This window comes from Silene latifolia, chromosome X (assembly GCF_048544455.1).
Source record: "Silene latifolia isolate original U9 population chromosome X, ASM4854445v1, whole genome shotgun sequence".
Classification (NCBI taxonomy): domain Eukaryota; kingdom Viridiplantae; phylum Streptophyta; class Magnoliopsida; order Caryophyllales; family Caryophyllaceae; genus Silene; species Silene latifolia.
Window position 1 is genome coordinate 91,896,460 of NC_133537.1, and position 20,052 is coordinate 91,916,511.

A 20,052-nucleotide genomic window follows, 5' to 3' on the forward strand; every position below is an offset into this window, starting at 1 on the left:
CTTAGACCTCCTCTGTCTCTTCTTGATTATCCCATCAGTAGGAGAGATATTTTTGTCTTTCTTAGTTCGTTTACACCTATGTGGGCCCATTAATCAACCTGCATACACAAATTCCATTCATTAAAATCAGTACTTATTAATTAAAATAAATAGAACACATAGTCAAATGTAACTGACAGAGCCACTGAGGCCAAAGCTGCACTTCTGCAATGCCAAACCAGAATACATTATGATCCTCTCAATGTTGATTTGCTGAATTTAGAGGTGTCATTTCTTGATAGATATTGCAAGTTGAAAAATGTTAAGTATGGTTTACCAGAGAGCAAAAATTTTTGATGTAAAGATGATGGATACTAATACATCTTTCTTTTTTGCTAAACTGGCTGCAAAAAGAAGTAGGAGTCATATCAGTAAGATCAAAAATATGGCAGGAGTAGAATGCAATACTTTTGATGGTATCTCTGAAGCTTTTTTGGATTACTATAAGAGTTTACTTGGAACTGAGTCTCAGATTAAAGATTTTGATATTGACATTATTCTGAAGGGCAATTGTCTAAATCAGGATCAGAGAGACTCTCTGAGTGCTGAGGTTACTGAAGCTGAAATTCTTCCAAAGGGTGTGATACAGGAGATGGATAGACTCTACAGGCAGTTTTTATGGAACTATCAAACTGGTAGAAAGATGATTTCCTTTGCTTGGAGTAAAGTTTGTAGGACTAGACAGCAAGGGGGTTTTGACATTCGGGAAATCTTGAGTTGGAACAAAATGCTACTGATGAAGCTTTTCTGGAAAATCTCCAAGGATACTCAGTTTATCTGGGTACTTTGGTGCAACAAATATCTCATCGAGGGGAATGACTGTTGGACTGTGACTCCTGCTCAGTCAACTTCCACAATCTGGAAGGCCGTACTGCACACTCGAGATGAGTTTATCTCTCAGGCTGGTTCCCTTGCTAATGCTCAAAACCTATCTCTCAGGCTGGTTCCCTTGCTAATGCTCAACACCAGAATGGCTGTTCAGAATGGGTTATTCGCGTGATGTGATGCAACGAGTTTTGATCTGGTTGGGACTCACACGAAGACCTCTATGCCTAAGGAAGAAACTGCTTAAGCTATCTAGGTATAAGGGGAAGGGGTGGAGAAAGAAATGGGAAGCTTATTTCCTCCAAAAAATAAATAAAAAGAAAAAATAAATAAATAGAACATGTTAAGTTTGACAACGAATAATCTATAAAACAGTTTTTACTATAATCATAAGTAATAATCATCTTAAACCGTAACTTACTCATGTGTCAACGATGCGAGGGCGTTTTCTTGAAGGGGTATCAGTACTAATCCATATACCCTTATTGTGATCATCGCGGGTATATAAACTCGAAGTACTGACAGTATCCGTATCATCTAAATTTGATTTATTACAATTAAAACCCTCAAATACAACATCTTCCTCAAAACTATCCACATCCCGCCTACTCCTTTGACACGGCTATCGCAACCCTATCAAAGATAAAACCTAACGGTCTCAACTAAAATGTAGCAGAGGCAGTCGAGTATCGAATCCACAGGGAGGTAATGTAATTAACAGTTGCCTAATTCTAGTCCTAAGGTAACAATTGGGGGTTGTTGAATTTGGTTCTAAACTACGAAGTTTGAAAGGAAGAGAATTAAAGTAAAGAGCAGTAAAGGCAATAAAATATGATTAAACTATCAAGAAGAGAGAGACATGTCGGGAATTCGGTTCACTACGGTAGTCCAATAACTCAGCTGTAAATGATTCAGACGAACTAATGTGAGACGGATGTGGAAAGGTCCTTTCGGTCCACTTTCTATCCTAAAATACCACTAACTTAATTTTCGTCCTCATTAGGGTAGTCTACTGTTTATAGCAGGCCTATTTAGTCCAATCTTTCGATCCAGGATTAATTTTAGCCAGATTAAAGGGTGACATAGAAGCGTGCACTCAACTAGGTCGGAAAATTATAGTTAAATTGCTATAGTGACAGGGTCTCATAATCAATTCGTTTAATTCATTTACTACATCGTCATATTTCTACCGCATATTCCCTAATCCCAACATGAAGGGGATTTAGCTACTCATATCGGTGATTAAACTAACAGCAATTAAATTCTCAACAGAAAACATTATAAATAAACAAGAGATTGCAATAAGGATAATTAGGGCAAAATAATGAATGCAAGAAACGAGAAATTAAAGCAACAAAAAGATTAATTATTATTAAGAAGGAGAAAGGAATTACAATCCAAGCGAATCCGGCGTAAAGAACACAAAATCCGAGTGAAAATAATCCCGAAATAAAGTAACAGTGAAGAGGAAAAGCAACGTTCTCAAGTTTACAGTAGAGTGTTTGATACTATGAAAAGATAATCCTCATTAACCTAGTAATGCGTGCTTAAATAGCAAACAAAATAAGTTTTAGCGAAATAAAACATCACGCGGGCTAATTAAAGCGCAAACCCATCAAAACCACTCGATCGAGTGGATTAAAACCACTCGATCGACCAACTCTTCATCAATGCAGCTCGATCGACTGGAAAGTTACTCGATCGAGTAACAGCTCTTCTGCAGCATAAGGGTCGAGTAATGAAACAGCTCGATCGACCAACTGGGGGTGTAGAAACCACTCGATCGAGTGGAAAACAACTCGATCGAGTGACTTGACTTCATTTCAGCTCACGTCCTCGCCTAAATGCCTCGTAATCCGTGCCACGACGCTTCCAAACACAAGAACTCACCGGAATAATCCCGTCTCCTCTAAATGCATGCAAAAAGGACGAAAAGAGTACGGATCCACTACTTTCGCGTTCATTTCTACAAAATGGACAAAACGAACCAAAGTAGCCAATTCGGGGCAAAATATCATAAAAACAATATGAAAATGCATAGAAATACGTCTTTGAAATAGGCTAAAAAGACTATATATTAGGCACGTATCAAATCTCCCCAAACCGAACCTTTACTCGTCCTCGAGTAAACTCAAAACTAAACTAATGGAACGGAAATGATAACTCAGAGCTAGCTTAACTTGTCTACTTGAGCCGGTTTAATGCAACAAAAATTAACGATTAAAGCTAAAAGTCAAAGCAAAACGCAAACGAATTATAAGTCATTCGTAAATATAGCTGACCTATCGACCTTGTAAGACCAACAAAACTGGACTCTCTCGTGGTCACTCTTCTCTCATGAAGCAAAGGGTGAATGTTATATGTACGAGGGAGAAGAAAAGACAGTCACTTACCTAACTGCGACCTACATAGCATGCATGCAACAAAGATGAAAGACAATTCAAGTACTAATGCACAAATTCCAACCAATAATGTCCGTCACAGCCGAGGGTTTGCAAATAATTTGGGAAAAGTGAGGTTCAGGTGAGAAAAGGCAAAACATGTTATGGAAAAGTGGAGGTAAAAGCGTCAAGCTAGTTCCTAACAGGACCATAATGGAACCATCCGAATCTCAACTGACTAAAAGACTAAGTACGGGTGCCCTTCATTCGGCACAAAGCTCACTAGACTCAAAACACAATCTCCTTAAAAAATATGGGATAGAACGGAGGAGTCAGACGGTCACAAACTTCCCTTTTTTAAACACCGTCTGAAATAACTAACTGAACCAAATCAACCTTTTTCGATTGTACATCTTCGAACATCTTCTCAACTCAGACAGGAGGAACACGTCTGTTTCCTCCATTTTCACATTCTCTTTTCCTTTCTTTCTTTCTTACACGTTCCAGCCTTAAAATTTTTCATTTTTTTTTTCACTGTTCACGTTCAGCTCTTTCTTTTTTCATTTTTTTTTTCGTTTTTTTTTTCTTCTTTTCCTCCTTCCTCTATACTTACACCAACTCCAAAACAAGAAACACGGACCAAAATGCATCGGAAAAACATACCGCAGAAGAACATACTAACTAGCTTGACTAGGCAGGCTTAGTTTGGGATGTAGCTAATGGGTCAAAAGGCAATTTTGGCTTATGTGGAGCTAAATGGGTGAAAAGTAATAAGAAAGGGAAATTTGCAAGACCCTCCCTGCATGTCACACCAACCACAAACCCGAATATGTGCATTTGACGAGAAATTGAATGTCATAAATGTGCAAAAAAGACGAACATGCTATGCAAGGAGTACTACTAAAAATTCCTAATGAACTGGTCATGAATGTCACCAGTTATGGCTCTAAAAACTCAGAATTTTTAAGTAGTTTGCCAATTTATAGGTCAAGTCTAAATAGTCAGCTTATATTTGAACAGAAATTCGTAGACTATGCGTATGACAAGCTAAAAACTATCAATAAAGTGCAAGGCTCAAGTAAATTGACAAGTTATAGTGCATTGTCATCATGGAAATCTACCGTTCCGACTCAACCTATATGCAGAAATAAACGTGAATATTTTTTTGAAATTTTGAAATTTTCTAATTTTTTTTTTTTTTGGATTTTTCAATGAAATAAAACAATGCAGGGCTGAAAAATAAACGTGAATGCGGCAACAAATGCAAATGCAGACTCAAAAGGATGCAATACCCTCCCCAAACCAAAACGAACAACGCCCTCGTTGTCCTCCAACATACACCAGCAGATATATACAGGGGAACAGGAATATACAACCAACAAAATAAAAATAATAAAATAAAGGAGACAAAATAAAAGAGTAAGAGATACATACAATATACGAACTTCCCCAAACCAAATTAAAATCGGGGAAGTGAGTAGACCAGTAGCTACTCGTCGTCGTCGTCGTCTCCATCCACCTTGTACTCCGGGTCTTTCTCCTCCTCTCTCCTCTTCCGCTCCTCCTCACGAGCTCTCTCCAGTGCCACCTCTGGTCCTCGTCCTCCTCCTCGTTAGAAAACGGGTACCCCTCAGCTGGGTACTGGAAGAAGGAAGGGTGTGGCCAACCCTCCGGGATCGGTCTGTGTCTCCGCAAGTGGTACTCGTACAGAGGGTGCAAGGCAAGAGCCATGTCCCTCTCCATACGAGCCTGACGCTCCCGCAAGCTCGATCAACAAACAGAATCGCGCCCCCTTGGTCCTGGACCACGGGCGCTACAAAGGGAGGGGGTGGTCTAAAAGTAGCCGGGAAGATCGGCTCAGTCTGTGTCTGGTCAGTGGGAGGTGGAGCAGGAGTAGGAGTGGGAGTGGTAGTAGTAGTGGGAGTAGGGGTCGGATCGGGAGTAGCCGTGGAAGGCTGGGTACTCCCTGAAGGTGTGGACCCCTCTCCAGTCTCAACTCGCCGCTTCTTGGCGGCAGGTACATCAGGAGATGGTCGAAGTGGAAGGTGAAGTAGAGGCAAGGCAGGCAGACGGTGGCCCTTTACCACAGTAGGTAAGGGCTCAAGACGGGGGAGACTGTTGCAAGGTAAGTCAACAGACAAGGAGCCGTCAATCTTCCAAGTCTGGTAGTCTGGGGTAAGCCAATGCTGAGCGAGCATGGCAGCCAGACTCAGTGACCTCTCTCCCTCGAGGTACTGCAAGTCACGTGGCCAGGTGGGGAAAAGTCGGCGGGCAAGAATGGTGGCTATGCCACCGCAGACAATGGTTCCCGCCTCCTTCTTCCCCTGGTCGTGAAGGTATTGGGCGGTGAGGTAGGGAATGTTGAAGGTAAAAGGACCTTCACAGTCGACGTTCAGATAATCGCCCAGGATGGAGAGCTCGGTGTTGGTAGTGTTGTTCGGCTCCTTTCGGCTGAAAATAGAGCTCCCCATCAGTCTAAAGAATCAACGAACGCGGGGATGGTGGACCTGGTGGAGCTTTCGCTCCTGGAAACGGGACTGGGCCAAGCACCGCCAAACCTGACGGTAAACCTTCCTCGAGTCGGATGTGACACCTGAGGAGGTAAGTTCAAGTAACCTACCAAACTCCGCTAGGGGCATCGGGAAAGTCCGGTTGAACAACCGGAAGGAGACTGACAAACAGTCGGGGTCAGTAGCGTATGCCCCTGAGGAGAAGGTAAAAGAGCTGAGAAACTCGAGACTCAGCTCTAAGAAGGTGTGGCCTCTCATAGTAATGAGCCCAGGCATCCCCGTGACCCGTAGTAAAGTCTGATCGACTCGTAAATACCGAGTCTCTCTAATGCCGATTTATCCAAAAATCGGGAAGGCACATGTACACACTTGACCAAGTTAAAGAATTTCGTACGAGGGACAGCGTTGACGAATAATACCTGTGGGTAGTCCGGGTGGGAGTCGAGGGAAGTGTCCCCGGTCAGAATCGTCTCAGAAGTAGGCGGAGCGGCAGCTGAAGTAGAAGTAGAAGCAGCAGCTGTGGAAGTGCTAGGAGCGGAAGTAGAAGTGACTGGAGCTGGTGTAGCTCTAACCAGTCTACGACCCCGGCTTCCGTCTCTGGAACGCAGGGCAGGGGCCCGCTCTCGGACTGTGTAAGGGACCAGGGCAGCCCTGAAGGCGGCTACGGCTGCTGGTGAGTCCGCCACAGGTGTAGAAGTGGTGGCTGGTGTACACGTGGTGGCTGCTGTGGTGGAAGTGGCAGCCTGAACTGGGCTTCCAGCTAAGCTAGCTGGAGCAAAGACCGTCCCTGCAGCGGAAACAAGGAACACAGGGGCTGCAGAGGTGACTAAGGAGGTGGTAGTGGCAACAGCAGGGGCCACTGACTCACTCAAAGATGGACTGGAGGTGGTACTGGAAGAAGGTAGGGTACTAGACTCAATCCTGTAAACATAGGGCAGAGGGCCCGATAAGAAAATAGCTGCTAACCGTGGTTAAAACAACACATAAAACCAGCATGTGACAGCGTGTGTGTCCCCTACTAGTCGAAAAATTCGACTTACATCATACAAATTCCAACATTTCCTCTGAAATTTCGAAATAGCAGTACGTGAATGGTGATAATGTGACAGTGTAATGCCTGCTAATGAAGACTAAAAATAGCACGAAAAACTGCATATGACAGAATGTAAGTCCCCTAGCAGTCGAAAATTTCGACTCACAGTACAGGAATCCCAAAAATTTACAGCATGTAAAGGCGATAGGGGACGGAAAGAGGAGTTAACAACAGCAGCAAGTAAGCAAGAACTGAGGTTAAACAAATCATGGCAGCATATATACCGTCTGACAGTCGAAAAATTCGACTTAGAAGCCCTAATCGCGGAATCCTTGTGCAAATTTCGAATTAAACATGCAATAACAGCGAGGAAATGGGATATGATCATCAAGCAAGCTAATTAAGGGCATACAAACACAATTAAGTCGAAAAAAATTCGACTAAACATGGATTTTTCGAAACCCTAGTTCAATTTCACCTCATGAAATTCGAAGTAATCGAAATTACAATGCAATGAGGAAGGAAGAAATACTTACTTGATGATAAAAGACCTACAAAAGGCAATTAATCTTCAAAAATCAAGCAAAAACAAGCGATTTTTCAAGAAAAAACCCGCAAACCCTAGACCCTCTTAAAACCGTATAAATCGACACCAATAAAGGGGAAATCAAAGGGCTTTTGAAGATCAAGTAGCAAGGAACAGATTGTAGGTGACGGATTTGGAGATTGGGCAAGAAATTATGGGATTTGGGGATGAATATTAATCGCAAATGGGAGGGGTTAGACGGAAATTAGGATAAAAATGAAAGTTAGAACAAAACATAAGAGTTTAAGGCGAAAAACTCCCTGTACACTGCTCATTTCACTCGATCGAGTGATTTTAAACCACTCGATCGAGCACTTTTATGGTCCAGCTGCTTGGTCGAGTAAAATGTTACTCGATCGACTGATCCCCTTTATTGCTTTGCTCGATCGACCGGATTTTCACTCGATCGAGTACAAAAAGTACTCGATCGAGGACTTTTCTTGCGTAAGCTTCTTTAATTTTCGTCATTTCCTCCTCGGGATGCGTGAAACTTCCCCAAACTTGCATAAAAACACACGCAGAAATTTCCCAAAATACCAAATACGCAATAGCACAGTCTATAGTCTTACATCTACGCTAAAAATCGTTTAAAACTGATTGTCCTAATTAAAACGCAATAAAACAAATTCAAAAGAAATTCAAAGATTATCTATTACAAAGTGTTACACGGGGCATTTCCCCGTTCAATTCCCATCAAATTTGTTAGCCCCTTGGTGGGCTTTCGATCGGAGGACGTCACCTCAAAGAACATTGATTTGTCCTCTTCATCTTCCATGAGCATGAATTATCACTTGAAACGGTAGGAGGGGAATAGCTCGCATCCACGTAAGCGTCAGCTTTCCTCGTCCTTGCTCCTCTATCACCGTCTTTAGCATCCTTATTTCCAATTTGATTGACTTTGATTACACCAAGTCCCTTGACAGCTCCTTCATGGCTTTTATCTGTACCTGCAGTAAGGACAACAGACGAACTTTCCTCCTTTTTGCTCTCAATCTGAGGTGGAGGGTTAATAATAGCAGCACAATACTCCAAATTTTCATCTGGAGTGTCATTAATAGGACTAATAGAAGAAAGAGCATTGCAAGGCTGGGCTTGCATGGGAGCTCTCCGAAACTTGGACCGATGAAAATCGGCTCCTCATCCCCTACCCGAAAGGTCAAAGTCTTCCCGACGTCTATTACCGCACGGGCAAAGTGGACAAAAATGGTCTCCCTAAAATTATAGGGGTGTGTGCATCTTCGGGGATGTCTAAGACAACAAAATCAACGGGAATAAAGAACATCCCGATCCGAACAGTACGTCTTCTACTATACCTACTGGCCGTGATAAACTACGATCGGCCATCCGGGACGATCATGTTGGTGCAACTCGGCTTTGTCAAACCAAGTCTCTTAGCCAGAGACAAAGGTAAGACACTTACGCTAGCGCCTAAATCGCATAGCGCATTATCAATCAAATGCATACCGATATGACACAGAATTGAAAAACTACCCGGGTCTGATTGCTTAGGGGGTAACTTATTTTGAAATAGGGCTGACCCCACCTCAGTCAAAGCTACGGTCTCGCTGTCATTAGTAGTCCTCTTACGTGCTAAAATTTCTTTCATAAACTTTAAATAAGAGGGTACCTTAGTCAGCAATTCAGTGAACGACACGGTGACTTCCAAGCTCTTCAAAAGTTCGACGAATTTGCCGAACTTTTGATTAACTTTGGTATTCTGCAGCCACCTCGGGAAGGGAACCGTGATTGGTATCTCGAGTCCCTTGTTTCTCTCTTCCAAAGTGTCTTCCGGAGAAAGTTCTGTATCCTTTGGACGCTTCTTACCTCTCGAACGAGGTCTTTCCGGTGATTTCTCGCTTAAACGAGCACTAGCAGGTTCTCGAATAAGCTTCCCGTCATCAATAATACTCGATCGACCAATCTGCTCACTCGATCGAGCAGTTCCTTCATCAATGTCAGTCGATCGAGTACAATTTCCACTCGATCGACCAACTTCACTTTCTGCTTCAGTCGATCGAGTACAATTTCCACTCGATCGACCAACATATTCTTCCTGTTCACCCGATCGAGTATAAAAACCACTCGATCGAGGGCTTTCATCTTCAGTTCTACTCGATCGAACACCCGAATTCAGTCGATCGAGCAACTGCTTTGTCGTGAGCCCTTTTTGCTCGACAGTACACTGTTCACCATCAGTATTAGCTTCCCTAGGGTCTGATTTTGACACTTCCGGTCCCTCATAAGAAAGACCGCTTCTTAATTCTATCAGATTTACCGTCTCATGTGGATTCTTCTCATTTTGAGTCGGTAAATGACCCTGCTTTCTTGAGGATTGATTTGCAGCAAGTTGGGCAACTTCAGTCTCAAGTGCCTTAAATGATGCGTCCTTCTGTTGATTTTGTTGATCATTTAGCTGCAATTGCTTTGAAATGGACTGCAACATAGACTTTAGCTCACTCATTTCACTCACCCCACTGGAAGATGATGCACCTTGGTTAGGAGGATTGAAAGAAGGAGGCTTCTGAAAGCCTTGTTGATTCTTGTGTGGAGGAATATACGGCTGCTGCTAATGCAGAGGAGCGGTAAAATTGAGTACATTATGACTAGTCCACCTCAAATTGGGGTGGACATTCGGCTCGTAATAACTGTTGTTCTGCCTGTAGTGTTGGAAGGTAGCACATGACTCATAGGAATTGGGACAATTATCTGAAACATGCCCCTCTCCTCCACATCTCTTGCAGCTGAAGGGACCGTCTGTAACGGCATTTACATGGTAAATTCCTCCCTTCGAGGCTACTCCCAGCTCATATTTATCAAATCGGGCCGTGAGGGCCTCTAAAGCAGCTACAAAAGGAGATTCGGCACTCCTCCTTTGATTTCCTCTCGAGTTCCCGTATTCAGCTTTATGGATGGCCAAATCATCTATGATCTTTTACCCCTTAGTCTCTCCTAGATTCTCAGCAAACCGGCCACTAGCTGCAGCATCCAAAATAGCCCTCGATCGTCGTATGACCCATTATAGAACGATTGCAAAGACTCCACTTCTCGAACCCATGATGCGGAATGGTTCGCACCAACTTCTTGAAGCGGACCCATGCCTCGTGAAAGTTATCGTCAGGCCCTTGTTTAAAGCTCGTGATCTGAGCTCTAATTGCATTAGTCTTTGAAGCAGAGAAGTACTTCTTGTAAAACGCCAAAGCCAACGAATTCCAGTCAGTTATCCCATGAGCAGTCCGGTCCAGATCCCTATACCACTCCCTTGCAGCATCTCGGAGTGAGAAAATGAACATGGTTTCTTTTATCTGATCTTGGGTCACACCGGCTGGTGGGGGTATGGAGCAAAGACAGAGTCAATAAAAGTCTCCATGTGCTTAGCTGCATCTTCATTTGCAGCTCCCCCGAACTGGTTCCTCTCAACTATATTAATATAAGAGGGCTTTGGCTCAAATTTTCTAGCATCGCCTGGTAATTCGAATCCTTTATAGAGATTAGCAGCTGTCGGCTCAGAACGACTAGCTATACTCGCTTCCTCGGCCATAACTGGAAAATCTGGAGAAGTGACTGTTTCAGTTGATGAATTGGAAACTGGAGATGAAGTTGGATCTTCCTCGAAAAGCTCGTTCTCGTGAAAGCTTGACAGAGTACTTAGCTCTTCCTCTGTTGGTAATACCCTTTGTGATCGCCTCAATTCGCGTAGAGATTTCTCAAGCTCAGGGTTATAAGGCAATAATTAACCGCCCTGTGACCTGCGCATAAGAGGAAACAACGAACAGGATATAAGAATAGTCTAAGGAACGTATGTCCCTTAAACTGAAAAACAGACTAAAAATAAAACAACTAATAAATTGAACAATTGCCTCCCAAGAACAACGGCGCCAAAATTTGACACGGCTATCGCAACCCTATCAAAGATAAAACCTAACGGTCTCAACTAAAATGTAGCAGAGGCAGTCGAGTATCGAATCCACAGGGAGGTAATGTAATTAACAGTTGCCTAATTCTAGTCCTAAGGTAACAATTGGGGGTTGTTGAATTTGGTTCTAAACTACGAAGTTTGAAAGGAAGAGAATTAAAGTAAAGAGCAGTAAAGGCAATAAAATATGATTAAACTATCAAGAAGAGAGAGACATGTCGGGAATTCGGTTCACTACGGTAGTCCAATAACTCACTGTTTGTAAATGATTGAGGACATTTAACTAATGTGAGACGGATGTGGAAAGGTCCTTTCGGTCCACTTTCTATCCTAAAATACCACTAACTTAACTTTCGTCCTCATTAGGGTAGTCTACTATTTATAGCAGGCCTATTTAGTCCAATCTTTCGATCCAGGATTAATTTTAGCCAGATTAAAGGGTGACATAGAAGCGTGCACTCAACTAGGTCGGAAAATTACAGTTAAATTGCTATAGTGACAGGGTCTCATAATCAATTCGTCTAATTCATTTACTACATCGTCATATTTCTACCGCAGATTCTCTAATCCCAACATGAAGGGGGTTTAGCTACTCATATCGGTGATTAAACTAACAGCAATTAAATTCTCAGCAGAAAACATTATAAATAAACAAGAGATTGCAATAAGGAGAATTAGGGCAAAATAATGAATGCAAGAAACGAGAAATTAAAGCAACAAAAAGATTAATTATTATTAAGAAGGAGAAAGGAATTACAATCCAAGCGAATCCGGCGTAAAGAACACAAAATCCGAGTGAAAATAATCCCGAAATAAAGTAACAGTGAAGAGGAAAAGCAACGTTCTCAAGTTTACAGTAGAGTGTTTGATACTATGAAAAGATAATCCTCATTAACCTAGTAATGCGTGCTTAAATAGCACACAAAATAAGTTTTAGCGAAATAAAACATCACGCGGGCTAATTAAAGCCCAAACCCATCAATACCACTCGATCGAGTGGATTAAAACCACTCGATCGACCAACTCTTCAACAATGCAGCTCGATCGACTGGAAAGTTACTCGATCGAGTAACAGCTCTTCTGCAGCATAAGGGTCGAGTAATGAAACAGCTCGATCGACCAACTGGGGGTGTAGAAACCACTCGATCGAGTGGAAAACAACTCGATCGAATGACTTGACTTCATTTCAGCTCACGTCCTCGCCTAAATGCCTCGTAACCGTGCCACGACGCTTCCAAACACAGTAACTCACTCTGGAATAATCCCGTCTCCTCTAAATGCATGCAAAAAGGACGAAAAAGAGTACGGATCCACTACTTTCGCGTTCATTTCTACAAAATGGACAAAACGAACCAAAGTAGCCAATTCGGGGCAAAATATCATAAAAACAATATGAAAATGCATAGAAATACGTGCTGAAATAGGCTAAAAAAGACTATATATTAGGCACGTATCATCCTTACAGATAAAACAACTGACCAATTTTTATCCAATGGATCGGTGACATAAAACACCTGCTTCGCTTGTTTACCTAAAATGAAAGGATCTTCCTTATGTCCAATTTTATGAAGATTCACCAGAGTGAATCCTAATTCATCCTTACGGACAGCAGCACACCATTTGCACCAAAATACAGGTATTTCGAAATCTGTGTAATCTGACTCCCAAATCTCTTCTATAACTCCATAATAATGCATCTTACTTAAAACTGGATTCTTATCTTTTGAACTAGAAAAGTGCATTGCTTCAGCTTCTACACAAACTCCACTATTTTGCATCGTACTCTTTTCATCTTGCTCACGAGTGTAAAAAGTGCACCCATTAATGGCATAGCCACTATAAGAAGATGCATGAGTATTTGGGCCAAAACAAAGTCTTCTTAAACGGGAAGAAATACAATCGGGATACTTTTGTAGGTCTTCTATCACTCGGCCCTTGAACCAAACTCTAAATGTCTTGTTGTGCTCACTTGCAATCCACATCTCGGTTTTATTTCGATGGTTCTTCCTCAACAAACCCTTGTGTTCCTCAATGTAAGGTTGTACCTCATCCTCATTATGAAGGACATATGTGTGTGTTGTATGCCATTTATCAACCGCCATACCTTGGTGAACATGACCCCTAAGACCTTTGCCCATCATCCACTCACTATGTCGATTCTTAGGAATGCCAAGTAACTCAGAATTTGATAAGTGTGTATAACAAAAAGAAAGAGCTTCATCAATGATAGCACGCTCGGCAATGCACCCTTCAGGACGATATGTATTAGACGTATAATCCTTGTATACTTTCATCAATATTTCAAAAGGATATTGATACCTTAAGTAGACAGGTCCAAGATATTTAATCTCTCTAACCAAGTGTACAGTCAAATGAACCATGATTGTAAAAAATGAAGGAGGAAAATACATTTCGAATTGGCAAAGAGAAGTGACAATCAGATTTTGCAATTCATCTAACTCTGCAGAATCAATAACTTTGTTGCATATGGCATTAAAGAAGAAACAGAACCTAGTTATGGCATATCGAACCTTTTTAGGTAAAATGGAATGAATGGCCACTACTAGTAACTGTTGCATCAAAACATGACAGTCGTGAGACTTTAGACCATTAAGCCTGAGATCTCGCATTGACACGAGGCTACTAATATTTCAAGAATATCCCTCAGGCACTTTAACACCATGCAAACACTCACAAAACTCTATTTTTTCCTTTTTAGAGAGTGTATGGGCAGCAGGAGGCAAATAAATCCGTACTCCCTCCTCTTGCGGGGCCAACTCCGGTCGAATTTTCATATCCATCATATCCTTCCTAGCCGCCGTGTTGTCTTTTGACTTACCTGGGACATTCAAAAGAGTGTTGATAATATTGTCACAAACATTTTTTTCAATATGCATAACATCCAAACAATGTCTTATGGAGAGTTCCCGCCAATATGGGAGTCGCTAAAAAAACGGAGACATTTTCTTGTATCCACGAGATGCTAATTTAGAACCCTTCTTCCCATATGTAATTTTAATATCTTTCACCCTTTCATATACATCATGACCACTTAATATCTTAGGACATGGACGATGTTCAGGTTTTCCATTGAATGGTTTTTGTTGCCTACGATAAAAATGATCTTCATCCAAAAATCTACGGTATCCTACGAAAGCTTGCTTTTTAGAAAACTTCAAATAGAAAGAATCTACATCTTCCCCACACAAGGGGCATGCCTCTTTGCCATGAACAGTATGACCACAAAGATTACCGTATGCAGGAAAATCAGATATAGTGCATAATAACATAGCTTTCAAATTGAAAACATTATTTTGGTAGGCATTAAATACCTCTACCCCTTCATCCCACAATGTTCTCAAATCATCAAGAAGAGGCGCCAAGTAAACATCTAAATCATTACCCGACTCCTTAGGACCGGAAATCAATAAGGACAACATCAAATATTTTCTTTTCATGCACACATATGGAAGTAAATTGTAAATAGCTAAGAGTACATGCCAAGTGCTATGTTGACTACTTAAATTCCCATAAGGATTCATCCCGTCAGTAGAGAGTGCAAGTCGAAGATTTCTGGGTTCTTTCCCGAATTCGGGATACTTGGCATCAATGTGTTTCCACTCTAAACCATCAGCGGGGTGTCTCAATTTGCCATCATTAGCTTTTGCAGAATTATGCCATGTCAACAACTTTGCATCTTCCTTATTCGCAAAGAGTCTTCGCAACCTAGATATTATTGGAAAATACCACAAAACTTTTGATGGGATCCCCTCCTTCTTTTTATATCTCCATTCATTACAAACTGGACAATGAGACCAACTCTCATATTCCTTGCGATATAATATACAATCATTAGGACATGCATGAATCTTCACATATTTCATACCAATTCCTCTAAGTATCTTCCTTGCCTCATAGGTACGATTAGGAAGAACATTATCCTCTGGAAGCATGTCCTTCAATAATTCGAGGAGGTCAGTAAAACTTTTATCACTCCATCCATTTTTTGCTTTCAAATTATACAGCTTAACAACAGCTGACAATTTTGTATAATTCTTACATTTCTTATAGAGAGGCATTTCGGAGTCTTTTAACTTTTCTAATACAATTCTTGTGATGTCATCTAAATTAGTAACATCGGGATCTTCATCTTCACCTAGAATGTCATCTTTATCATCGAGATCTAGGTCAGGGTTATCTTCTTCTACATTGTCTTCACTTATCCTGTCTCTCAATATTGTTTCTAACTCATTATCATCAAACTCGTCAGCAGAATTCATATCACAATAATACGTATCCCAATCCGAATTATCCAATGAGCCGATACCTTTTTCCATAGAAAGAGTTTCCCAATCAATCTCAATCGCTCTTGACTGAACATCAATTTCTTCTTCCACTCTTTGTATCACTGTAGACTCCCCATAAAACCTCCAACGTCTATACTTTGGATTAAAATTATTCTTTTCTAAATGTATTTTAACTTCTGAGAAACTCATATATTTAATATTCAGACACATATCACAAGGACATGGCATATTAGACGTGTCTTTCACATTCTTTCTAACGAATTCATAAAATTCAGCTAAACCAGCATCATATGTAAGATCACCTCTTTTCCCATCCATCATCCACGTACGATCCATATTAATCTATATAGTAGAAGAAAGTAATAAATATTACAACGATTTTTTTTTTAAATGTACTCGGCCTTAAAAATACTGTGAAAAAAACAATCACTATTAGAAAATAACGACATATTTAATAATTAAAATAATAACTATATTGTTATAATTTGTTAAAAATCAACATTTAGGTACTCAATCCTACAAAAAAAATAATATAATTAACCAGCAAACATTATCAATATAGTATAATGACCTCAAATGTAATTTTTGATTTCATGCAGATTTCTGAAAACTTTATATGAAAATAAATAAAGTGAAAACATGGAAGTGAAAATTAGGCTGATGGAAGAGAAAATAGCAAATAAAGTTACTTCTACTGTCTTTCTGAGGTAATGGAAAGGAGACATTATCTAGCTAATTAAAGTCACGACATTAGAGTTTACACTACAGTTATAGCCATATCTCCGTCTACGAGGACTGTTCCTAATATTTTTCTAAGAACAAAGCATACAACTGACGTCAATGAAACTATCCTGAAGAACGGAAGATGGCACAAGGCAAGTTGCCTAGAACTAACAGCGGAAAAATTATCAGTCGGCAAAAAATATAACTAAAGCTAGGACCTGTTAACTTGGTTTAAACAGAGGATGCAATATAATTGAAATACAGTTGATTACTGATTAGCAGGACAATAATATTGACAAAACATGACCTTTTGAGACGGGATGCACTACTAACTATTGAAATACAGTTAGTCTCTTCTAAGACGGAAAATATCCATTCTAATATTTAGAAAGATTAAATAGCACCCACTTAAACAGATGGGACAGACTTATTATACTCGAGAAATCAGTTCAAATTGGGAAAATTAGTGTACTATATTTGTATGAATTACAACAAAATAGGAAAGGAATACTCATTCAACTCATAAAGACGGAATTGATACTACTAGCAATCATAATCAACTTAAGTACAACCATATCCGCATACAGGGACATCCGATGGCCTAAACGAACAGCAGGGCTCGCTTTCAATAGCGGCAGTGTAACAACTAGCAATCATAATCCACTTAAGTACAATCATATCATCACCAAATACTAAAAGAATCACATCATCATACATTAAACTAACATTATTGTAGTATTATCATAAAAACTTAACATAATTGTAATTCTGTAAAAAACAAAAGGGCATACCAGTAGCAACAATAATCAGCAACGATGAAAGCAAGCGGGCAAGGTGGTCCACGGTGAAGAGTGAACGCGGAATTGGCTAATTATAAGGAAGAAATTGAGAGTGACGATTGAATTGGAATAACGGTGAAGAGAAGAACGCGGTTTTTTCTTTTGTTGAGAGGGTTTTTTCTTTTTTTGAGGGCAAGATAGACAGCAGCCTACGGGCCTTTCTTTTACATCTAGTCCGGTTTTGTCATTGGGCCGTTCTCTTTGTTGTATCAATGAGGACGGTTCCGTTATCGACCGTTCTTTAAGTGGCATTCTTATAGCTTAGAATTGTAGTAGTGGCAAACAACCTAAGGCTCATGATACCGCTTGTTAGAAATCTATATCTCATTACTTTATATATTCATATATGTTTCAAATTAATTTAGTCATAAAATTAAATGTTGATCTTATGCATGCATACAAAAATAAGGATAAAGAAGAAATCATCATTCTTACATTGGATATTTCGGATTATTGGGCACAAGTGAGTTCGCCTACTCACTTGTTCTTGAGCTCTCCAAATATTGGATGAACAAGGATTCAAGTATAGAATCACTCCCAAAGAATAATACCCAAGGTAACCTCGAAATAAAATTAATATTATTGATACTAGAACAATATTAATTTGAATAAAATTTACCCAAAAATATTATTTTGTTCTCTTAATATTCGGCTAAGAGAAGGGAGAAAGAGGAAGAATTTTTTCTCTCTAAAACTCTATTTTAGATAGTTGCATGAATGAATTTTTACACTAATCTTTTTATGTAGTGTATTAGGTAAAATATAGAGAAAAACCCAAAGTTTTCTCTTTGACAAAACCGGGTAGAGGGAGGGGTTGAGAGGGCCAATGCATGAGCAATGTGCTCTTCACAAGAGGCACTAGGTTTGTATGGCTAGGTTTAGGAAGAATGATTATGTTTTCCACTTAATAAATCAACATAATATTAATCCTAAATCACCCCATTATTTCGGTCCATATTAAGATAAGATGGATTATCTTTGTCAATTTGTCAATTTGTCACATGTCACATGTCATGTAAAATTGTTATGTATTTTTAACATATTAAAAATCAACGCATTAATAAAAATACGTCATATACAAAATCGACTTAGTAATTCATAATTACTTGTACCAAAATAATTTACCAATTATAAATCACAACATCTTGTATTTATAATAAATTATTCATTCAAATGCTATTGTTTCCTTAAACAATAATTTCATCTAAGAAATAAAACAATTCGATCACTTAGACCGTATCTTATTTAATCAGATTATAATGAGATACGTAAATATTACTTCCAAAATCGTCCGTCAATTTTAAGTAATTTAATTAACCCGTATCGTCATACGATCAATTAAATAATCAATTAAGAGTGTTACCCTTTAGGTATGACCTAAGGGGATCAACTGATCACCACCGTCGCACGACAGTAATGTCAAACTCTAGTCAGCCAATCATTACCGATATGTGTGGACCAGTTGACAGTAAAATATTACTTCCCAATTGTATTCTTTAGAATAAGACTTAAACATGTGATCATCATGATCGACAGTTGTGTTCGCATTATTGTCGGAGGACACATATTCCAACATTGAAAACCGGTGGGGAGGGTAGAGGAGAGCCAATGCATGGGCAAGTTTTTCTACCTAAGAAATCATAGGTATGCATGGCTATATTAGGTTGCAATCATCATGTTTTCCACTTAAAAATAATTAACACAATTTAAACCTAATACTCCCTCCAATTTTCGGCACTTACATAAAATGGGAGGTCCATTTTATATTTGTCATTTGTCAATTGTCACATGTTACTAGTCATGTGAAATTGTCATGTATTTTCAACATATTAAAAATCAACGTATTAATAAAAATACGTCATGTACAAAATCGACTTAGTAATTCATAAATACTTGTACCAAAACGGTTTTCCAATTATAAATCACAACGTCTTGTATTTATAATAAATTATTCATTCAGTTTCAATTGTTTCGTAAACAATAATTTTATCTAAGTAATAAAACAATTTGATTACTTAGACCGTATCTTATTTAATCGAATTACAATAAGATACGTCAATAATACTCACAAAATCGTCCATCAATTTTAAGCAATATAATTAACCCGTATCGACATACGATCAATTAAATAATCAATTAAGAGTGTTACCCTTTAGGTATGACCTAAGGGGATCAACTGATCACCACCGTCGCACGACAGTAATGTCAAACTCTAGTCAGCCAATCATTACCGATATGTGTGGACCAGTTGACTGTAAAATATTACATCCCACATGTATTCTTAAAATGAGATTTAAACATGTGATCATCATGATCGACAGTTGTGATCGCATTATTGTCGGAGGACACATATTCCAACAATCTCTCACTTGTCCTCGACAAGTGTGCGTCACCAATTCTCTTGTCCTATTACTATCTCCCACTCAATGCAAGGTGTCTTTCAGGTCGTACTTGCAAGTGATCATATCGAGAGTGGTTTCCTCGATCTGGAGAATAACTGATTGACCGGAATTTTCTACCATAGATACCTTCCGAGAGTGGCCACGCATTTCCAGTTCATTACTCCTCGAGTGGCCCTGAGATATTGTTATAACCTTGACAAGGGGGGGACAATTCCTATCGCACTTATTCCATTCGACTAGCCACAACCATCATAACCCAAAATATGCCCATTTGACCCCATTTACGAAGGTCGTAGTTCCATAAATCAAAGTTAATCTGAAACTGTGCGACCTTGGGCGAACAGTCTTTAGTCAAAAGAATCAACTCATTAGAATACTATAGTAGCTCTCGCCATGACCAGCCTAAATAAATTTGCCAGAACTCTATAAGCGGTCATAAGGCCCGACAAAGTGTTCCTAACAGTCTGCCTATGTGATCGACTAGTCATCTCACA

The 20,052-nt window shown here is 39.8% G+C and overlaps 1 protein-coding gene across 1 annotated transcript; it reads right to left on the reverse strand.

The window, feature by feature from the left end:
- Positions 1-14,232: 14,232 nt before the first annotated feature.
- Positions 14,233-15,930, reverse strand: LOC141617854 (uncharacterized). Its single transcript, XM_074434991.1, has one exon. It carries the CDS (start codon positions 15,928-15,930, stop codon positions 14,233-14,235), a length of 1,698 nt encoding a protein of 565 aa, XP_074291092.1.
- Between the last annotated feature and the right edge of the window lie 4,122 nt (positions 15,931-20,052).

Excerpts from the sequence above, each read along its gene's own strand:
- LOC141617854 (XM_074434991.1), bottom strand. The coding sequence starts at position 15,930 with ATGGATCGTACGTGGATGATGGATGGGAAAAGAGGTGATCTTACATAT.